The sequence below is a fragment of the Gymnodraco acuticeps genome, unplaced genomic scaffold, assembly GCF_902827175.1.
Source record: "Gymnodraco acuticeps unplaced genomic scaffold, fGymAcu1.1, whole genome shotgun sequence".
Taxonomy (NCBI): domain Eukaryota; kingdom Metazoa; phylum Chordata; class Actinopteri; order Perciformes; family Bathydraconidae; genus Gymnodraco; species Gymnodraco acuticeps.
In genome coordinates this window covers 1,042,418-1,051,533 of record NW_022990152.1, presented here as the reverse complement: position 1 = coordinate 1,051,533, position 9,116 = coordinate 1,042,418, and the positions used below count along the sequence as shown (strand labels likewise).

The 9,116-nt window shown below is 46.8% G+C and overlaps 1 protein-coding gene across 1 annotated transcript in view; it reads right to left on the bottom strand.

The window, feature by feature from the left end:
• Positions 1-538: 538 nt before the first annotated feature.
• nrp2a (neuropilin 2a) overlaps positions 539-9,116 on the bottom strand; it is a 53,087-nt gene continuing 44,509 nt past the window's right edge. Inside the window, 4 exon segments of the mRNA XM_034217241.1 lie at positions 539-2,735; positions 2,814-2,876; positions 7,370-7,402; positions 8,910-9,006. Coding sequence (XP_034073132.1) covers positions 2,431-2,735; positions 2,814-2,876; positions 7,370-7,402; positions 8,910-9,006 — 498 coding nt within the window. The 3' untranslated portion in view covers positions 539-2,430.

The following is a 9,116-nucleotide window of genomic DNA, read 5'->3' as shown; positions in this document are numbered from 1 at the left end:
AGAGCCTCAGATATCACATTCTGCATCTCTGTTTGCTAACAGGGTTTGCATTTAGGTGAGGAAAGTTTATGTGGGTAAATGGAACCGTGTGTGGGAAACTCTGCAAGCTGTATAAAAGAGAGGCAGAGTAATTGCATGTGTACTGTATGAAAGTGTGTGTGGCTGAGACGTCGGGTACTTCAAAGCTTTGATGTTGGAGCTCCTAAATGAGGGCCACCAGAGGTCCAGACTAATGGGACATCATGTGGAGATTAGAGGCCAAGTGTAGCAGGCTGACAACAAGGCATTATGTGTGTGTGTGTGTGTGTGTGTGTGTGTGTGTGTGTGTGTGTGTGTGTGTGTGTGTGTGATGGAGGAAAAGAGCGAGAGTCTGTGTGTGTGATTCCCCGTGTGTATTCTTTTTGCAATTAAAAGTGAGCCTCAGATGGAGTTTGTGGGTAATTGGACAGGAAACATAAGTATTGCGGGAATGTCAATAATACTACGAAAACCTCCATCAAACTTCTTGTACACGATGTATCACAGTAAGAAAGGCTTATTTCTCATTATGGTATAAATCCTTTATTAAATAATCATAACAATAATTATAATAACAATCATAAAAAGAGCATTTCTGTACAAAGTCCCCTTCAAAACAACAACAGCAGTCCGAGCAGTGCGAAAGGGGGGATCCCGTCCTTTTTTAATTTTATTTACGTGTTTTGGTCCTCCCAGGCAGAAGGGGGCGCTGGGACATGTCGCTGTCAGCGTCAACTTTCTGTTTCTGATACCGGCTCCAAAGGCAAGCTGGACCCCCGAGGCTCCAAGGCACTTTGAAGAGAGTCAGTGGGGTCCAGAGAAGAGGGCCTCAGAGGAGAGGGGGGGGTGTGTGTGGGTGTGTGTATGTGTGTGTGTGTGTGGTGACAGCAAGATGGGATGAACCCGTGTGTGCATTGAACCCATGGGGCATTTCTGTACTCCATGGTCTAAAATATATACCGTAAGCTTCTCAGCAGCAACTGTTGTTCCCTTTGATTCTCAGTGTTTATGAGTGTGTTCATGTTCTGTATATACATCTGTATATACAAGTGAAGTAATGTGTGTGTGCGTGCGTGGGAGCTGACTTCCTCTCCCACCCTCTTCTTCTCATGGCTTATGAGTCCATCAAGAGCGCGTGCAATACAAGACCCTTTCTGATTGGTTCAAAAACAGTCCCGAAGAATGCCTGCCTTGCTTTGCGAGAGCCGACATTTAAAAAAAACAGGCCACAATTAGCCAGTAGTTTGAGGTGTGGGTGGTGTGCTCTGTGTGTATGTGTGAGTAAGGGGGGATAGGTCCTTTAATCATGGCTTTTGAGGTCCACGTGGAACGAGAAGGATATGGATACCTCTTGTCTTCGTGTCGCCTCAACTTTCCTTTTTCATCATTTCCGTGGACAGTTTATTTTAAGGCGTGTTGTGTGTCCGGGGCACGCAGTTAGTGTTATTTCCCCGCAGAAAGCCCATGGCCCCTGTGAGAGAGCAGGGGTCTCAGTGTCTCTCTGTTTGTCTTCAGTGGTTCTCAGTCCCTCACCAGCAATCCATAGGTTGCACCGACCAAAGCTCCTTGACCTTTTTACCATTAACCACGATGTAAACATGACCTTCTATTTGACAGGAACCAGTAACAACTAAATCTAACAATAACTCTCTCTGTCATTAAAAGAATGTGTTAAAAAGTCGCCCCCCCCCCCCCCCCCAACTCCCCACCTCTACACACACATACGCCTCTTTTTTTTTCTACTTATCTGCCATCACAGGCTGGCGGTAGGCCAGAACGAAAACATTAAACAGAGAGGAACGGAGCGATGGACGTCTGGGACTAAAAATACCGCAGACTGTCAGGAACTAAGAGGATAACTGAGGCTGATAGGTAGCAGAGTCTACGGACGGAACAAAAAAAAGCCAACAGGCCACACAAAGGAGCTAAGTTCTAGGCCACTGTGTTCACATGTGATCAAAAGACGCTTGCAAAGCACGTTCCTAACCTACCACCTTTCCAACACAACGTGTTCTGTGTAGCTCACAGTATCCTGCTTCAAAACTTCACCTGGTACAAATCTAGGATGCATTTATACACGTTTGGTGGAACAGGATTCTGTAATTGATATGTGTAGATACTTTTTGAGGCGTAACACCCCCGCAATGGAACGATCCATCTGGGTAACCGCAGTCTTTCTCCCATTGGTTATTTCACCACACAAATACTACCAACACTGGTCTGTGCCACGTTTTTTGAGCTTTGAAGTTCCCATTTGAGCTAAATAAAAGTGGCTTTCTGTTGTCAATATGTCTGAGGATCTGCACCACTCACTGAGGAAGTCAACTAAAGGTGAGGAAATGAAGAATAAAGTGAGAGGTTTTCACAGAATGGCAGCATCTCTCGCTCCGTCTCCCCTCTCGTGAAGCCTCCTCACGCCTCGGTGCAGCAGCGCTGTTGGTTCAGCTTGACCTTGTGCTTGAGGCCGTCGTACAGTTCGAAGTTGTAGTTCTCCAAGGTTGTGGAGGAGCGTGACGACAGGCCGCTGTAGGAGCAGGTGCAGTACAGCAGGAGGCCGGCGCACACCGCCCCCAGCACCACGCCCAGGGAGCTCATCACGATGATGGTGACCAGGATGGGGTCCAGGGTGTACAGCCACGAGTTGTCCTTCTCCGAGACGCGGGTCACCGGAGGGTCGGAGGACGGGGATGCTGTGTTCCACTCTGGGAAATGTAAAACTGTGAAGGGAAGAGAAAAGTTAGCTACACGACACTCAGAAGTGACTAAATCTGATCAAAGGTGTTGCTGTGACTTACCTCCACCAAGAGAGTCTCTGCCACTGAAAAGACGTCCATCTCCAAATTCATTGGGTCTTCTAACTGTTAAAAAGAACCACAAACATATAAGTCTTGAAGCATAAAACCTTAACATAATTGAAGTTATAAAGCTTTTTGCTGTTCCCAATTTAAAACCATTACAATCAACAGGTAGCACTGGTTATTCACATTTTTACTGATAAACAACCCTATTCAGCGTCCATATACACACATGAGTCTGGGAATAATAGAAAAATATGACTTTATTAATAGAGAAAGATCATTATGATACATTCCTGTCAAACACACAGTCATCACATAGCATACTGATGGTATAAGACTGTTCATTCTGTGTGGATAAAGATGAAAACATCGAATAAGCAACATCATTATCACCGGTAAATTCATCGACACGGGTACTGTCAAACTTAAGAGTGGTGCATAAGATGATTAAAGAAAAAAAAACGAATGGCCACATTTAAGTAGTGCTTGTGAGAGGGGTGTGAACTGATATGTATGAGAGTGTCTGAATTGGATGATTATAAGTGTTGTAAAAACTTGCAGCGGCTGCAACACTTGAGCCAAATAGCTAGAGTGTACTTTAGATGAGTTTTCTCCTCACTGTGTGTGTGTGTGTGTTTGCGCTCGCTGCTCTTGGCAGGCATGCATAGTGGGAGTAACTGCTTGGCAAGGCACACGTCTGGATCTGGGGGTCTTTAGATGGCCAATGGCGTTATTAATACAGTTTCCGGGGCAACTGAAGTTGGCAGGGGATTGGGTGACGGAGGTGCGGTAGATGGGAGGGAAAAGTGCTTACCGCAGCCTTAATAAATGTTATCCGTCCATTAACTAATTACAACTATTAGAGGCTTGGAGCGTGACGGTGTGGAGATGGCAGAGTACGGTGCCCCAAGTTGATTTAAAAGCCTGTGGTGAGAGCCTGCCAAAAACCCTCCTTTTTCTCCACCAAGAGAAAAGTGCAGCTTCTAGATTGTGGGCGACAAATGGAGGTGCTTTCTGCTGAGCTGCGGGCGAGGAGGTGATGGATTTCTGCTGGTGTGACAGATCCCGAGAGCACGGGCCGTTAAGCCACAGAGTGAAGACCTCAATTTCATTCAATCTGAGCAGTTCAAATGGGCTCGTGTCAAATCTCGCCACCTCTGTACCGACTGATGAGAGAGAAATAGGGGCCAATTTTTCTATGTCAGTAAGAATTATTAGAAATGTCCCAATAAAGCATGTTTTAAGATCCCAGATATATGTTAAACATGAATAAGAAGTGCATTCACTATGTTTTATATTATGTTAAAGCCATTCATGGCGTCTTATGGCACTGTAGGAAGAAGCATCACTAGCTCTGCTCTGGTTCTCATAACGCCTGGGATCCCTCTGAAGGGTGCGCATATACAGATACACTTATTACTTCCAGCTGGTCCAGTGGCATTGTGGGATTTGTAGGAGTATAAATCAAGAGCAAAATGGTGATGGCAGACAGCTGTGTCTATTTACAACCCTAAAAACAACAAGCATATATTCCCACAGAAAACACAACAAGGCTGGGCTCAGCATGGGTTTCATCTGGGCGGCTCAAAGACATATGGAGGAACAATGGGGGTGGGTGGTATGTAGCATAAATGGGAGTGGGAACAACGTGCTTTATTACGCCAGAGAATCAAGATGAAACACTAAACACTGAAGACGGCTGCATCCATCACTGACTGACGCCTTTATCAAGAACAGACAAGACGTTCAATCAAAGAGCTGGTTATCTCCATTTGTGATGCAGCACTTAAAGTATGATGGATTTGCATTCCTTTGTTTTTAAATGTGAACATGCTCTGTTGAAAAAGCACAATGGAGAGATTTTTCCTAACAACCCCCTCACTATTGGTACAACTCATATCACAGCTTTCTCGTGTTGTTATTACAGAGATACCAAGAGCTTTATTTTTCCGGGGCTTGCCAGATCATTTCCACAGCCAGCACGTTGAATGCCTCTCAGCCTAACAGTTTCCTCGTCTCTCTCTCAGCGCTGCAGAGCTCCAGGGTCTCTGGGGTCTTGTTTCAGCCCTGTGGTTTGGCAGCTCCGGCTGGCTCTCGCAGCAGGAGCGGCTCGACCCCTTCTCTTTGCAGCCCACACATGTCTGTGTGTGTCCGGGCTGGGGTCAGTCCACGAGGACCGCTGGGGTTACGAGCAGCCAGACGGCACTCAATGGGCCGAGACAAGCTGTTCAGATAAATAACTTACTCAGACTTTAGTCCTCTCATCAGGAGCAGCACAGTGTGAAATGTCAACAGCAAACTCCTTAATGGAACAGAGAAAAAACCCAAGCTATATCCATCCAGGCGGAGAGGGAGGTGTTTCTTTAGCAAATGTTCACATGGCAGTTTAGTCATCATCACCCTCTGTAAACTAAATGAGGGTGGGGGTCGTCCAGTGGATGTTCTGTCAATCACACTGACATCACACGTACGCCCTGCTCTGCCAAACACACGCAGCTAATGCTCCTCCCTCAGCAGAGGGTCCGGTGTCGGTCCCGGCTGTCCAGCCTCACGGTCAGGACTGGCTCCACCCCTGGGGCGGCCATACTGGAGGACCAGTTAGAGTACTGGAAGCACTGCGAGGAGCTGTGATAGGCCACCGACAGCTGGCTCTTCTTGGTGGCCAGGTGTTGCCGGCAGCAACAGAGGGCCCTGACCAAGATGGCCACCGCCAGGAGAAGGAGGGCGACCCCCGCGGCCATAATGTAATACCAGTGGATGGGTAAGGGAGGCACAGGAACGCCTCCCCCTGGTGGAGAGATACAGAGTGATTGGCCAGCGGGAAAAGAGAGGAGTGGCACTTTTCTACATTTAATTCTTTATTTTCTATCCCTGTTGTTCTTCATCATATGAACAGCAGGCGTGCACCTCGTGTGAGCATGCACAAGCATGCCAGTTGCAAAAATTCAAACAAATCTCCAAGGCCATGTAGCTAGGGTTGCAGTTGGAGTTTTCACACCAAGACCATCGAGGGATTTGGGTTGAAATCAGTCCAATGGTTGATCCAGTCAAATTCAATGCAATTAATTTTTCAAAAAAAGCTCCAATGGAATGACTTGGTGTGAAACAGAAGCCAAAAATAATTAGTTCTATAAGCAACCACACACATTGAATTAGGAAGCTTCCTCTTCCTGTTTCACACTGGCACAGGAAGTCACTGCCCCCCCGATAAACCTCATGCAAGAATCAGTGGGATCCAATGTTCCAGAGCTCTCTGAGCTGATATTGGACTGGGATTTGTTATTTATCTGGCAGATTTGTTTTGAGTGCATAAATGATCCTGTTCTCTGTTCGTGGTTTCTGATTTTCTTCTTTCTCATGCATCCTCCTGCTGGCCAGTCCTCTCCCCCCTCAAGACAAGCTCCGTCTCCTTGGAGACTATCTCCACAGAATTTATAGCTGCTAACCCTGACTTGAACCCTGGCTTGAACCCTCTTCTCAAATTCTTGGTAAGTACCAACTGACCACCTTCCAAGAAGATTTTATTCGCCTGCTATGTGAAAATGATCCCCTGAAGACATGAAAAACTTTAAAATAAAGCCCGGGTGTTCCTTCAGACAGAGAGTTGTAAGACCGAGAGAATGTCAAATTGAACTAGGAAAGGTGAAGCAGAGCTGAATACATCCTGATTTTTGGACCGTGTCACATAATTACAGAGGGAAATGGTGCGTGCTGCTGCTACTTCACACTGCACACACTCATTAGACAGAGCTGAGTTAGGGAGAGGAGAGAGACACCGTGCCTGCCGCTGCTCAGTCACTCTATCTGATTGCTTTCCACTGGGGACACTGGTGTGTGTGTGCGTGTGAGGGGATATTCATGTGTGTGTTTGTGCATGTTTATCAAGTGTTAGAGACTCTGTGTGTGTGTGTGTGTGTGAGGCAGAGGAGTAGAAAAGCTGAAGAAGTGCACACACATCACATTCTCACTGAAACCGCCGGGCTCTTATCTTATTGGAAGACATTATGAGATGCCAAAACACTAACATCAATCTCATAGAGTCCCCCAGGATGCTCTAAATATTTTTCATGAGGCAGACAGTTATTTAAAACCCTTCAGGCTGTGTCAGGCAGTGAGAATATGTAGCTCTTTTCAAATATCTGACTCCATGAGGTGCGCTTGATTTAGCTTGCCTTGCACGCAGAGTTAGCTCTTTTGAGAGTAACGCTTTGTTTCCACTGAGACTGACAAGGTAAAGCTAGTGCACAACAGCACAGTGAGATTATTCATTTGGCATTTTTTAAATGTAGATTTTAGCGAGGGGTTTAGTATTTGATTGGTGATGTGCACATGCCGATGCCATGAACCACCAGTTTTAATAATGAATGCAGATGTATTCATCTGGAGTCGCACAGCTATAGCCGACTCAGCCTCTGTGTTGTTGCTTTGGGCTTTTTATTTAAGTGTTTGATACAACTCAGTGCCACCAAGCAGCAAAACCCCAGGCTAGTGCAAACCAACGGGCAGGAAGCAAGACCACAGAGGAAGTGACATCATGTCAAAGTCAAACTCACCTGGGTTTTCAGGAGAAAACGCTGCGAAGGGTTCTGCGAGGACAAAGAGAGAGGAGACAGGAGGGAGGGAGACAACTGTTAGATAACTTTAAATAAGATGGGAAGAGTCAGCCAAATGTCACATAAATGTCACAAGACTATCAAAGTCCTCCTGAGGAAATAAATTAATTTCTCAGATAAGTCACATGAGTTATGGCATTTACTCGGCTGCTTTGCCAGAATGCAATTTCAGTAGTGGAGAATCTAAATCTAAGATGGGCTGAGTTTATGGGCTACGTATGTGTGTGTGTGTGTGTGTGTGTGTGTGTGTGTGTGTGTGTGTGTGTGTGTGTGAGTGTCATCGCAAAGTTCACGCATTTCAAGTTGTTTATCTGCCGAGGCCAGTTAAACTGGAGCGGGCAGGTTTTTTTTTTCTGGCTTGCTGCAAATGCACAGAGCAGAACCTTTACTTTGATTGGCTGGAATGCAAACACAGAGAACTGATGTGTGTGTGTGTGTGTGTGTGTGTGTGTGTGTGTGTGTGTGTGTGTGTGTGTGTGTGTGTGTCAGGGGGCGAGTGGGAGAAAAAGAAAGACTTTGGAACTTGTGCCTCTTGGCGGGAACCCAAATATACTGTGAAAAACTCTACTGCGTCGGGTGATAAGCAACATCCCAGCATGCTCTGGGAGTGGCGAAGGAGGTGAGGGAAGGAAGGAAGGAGGAAACACAGCAGCTTGGAGGCAGTGGGGGTGCTGTCATCTTTGCCTTCCAAGCTGCTGTGCTGCATCGAATCTCTGAAGACTCATGACACAGACAAATGATTGATAGCAGAAACACACACAGCAGAAGTGTTGGAGCGACAGACACACACTCTCTCTCTCTGCTCCACACTGCAGTCAAGATGACGTCAGGGTCCTGGCTGTGCACCCCGGCTCGCTCTCTGATCTGTTTAAGACCCTCTCCAAAGCCCCTGCTCGGGCCAGATTAAGGGCTGTGCTGGCGCTCGGCTCGCACCAGGCACCGGAAAGTTGCTCGGGAAACAGCCTGTCTAGTAATTCCCTTTGACTGCTCGGGAAAAGCTCTGTTTACAAATACGACGGAGGAATGAGCGCGCGAGAGAGAAGAAGAGAAATCTAATGGAACATAGATTAGCATCGCCGGGGCCCACGGGGCTTTTATGGCCTAGTTTGACTATTCTTCTTCTTTCTGGAGGAATAAACGCTGTCCCTCCCACTCCTTCCTCCTTTCATCTCCGTGCTCGGTGGGTTTTTTGGAGGAAAGGCTGTCTCCGAAACTGGGATGGGTTTAGGGGTGGGGGGTGTTTATCTCTGCATGTGTGTCACTGATCAAGGACCTGCTGGTTAAAAGTGGAGGAGGTGTGAGGGAAAACTGACGGAGAGTGAGGCAGTGGGTCAAACAGATGTGTGTGTTTGTTTTCAAATATTCTTTCGGAGTGGGAAGATGGAGAAAAATAAAGTTTGTCACCATATGTGTGTCTGTCAGAGTGTGTGTGTATCCATCAGAGTGTGTGTGTGTGTGTCTGTCAGAGTGTGTGACTTACGTGTACACTCTTTCAGGGGCGTGCTGGAGCTCATGTGGATGTTGTCTATCCAGATGTGTCCTCTGGTGCCGTGCACGAAGAAACCCTCCATCACAACCTAGCGCGGGAGGAAGACGAGGCATTAAAAGTTGAGAAACAAGAGGAGGAAGAGGAAGACGGAGACAGGAGGAAGGCAACAGGGAGCAGAGGCACATCGAAAATGGGGAC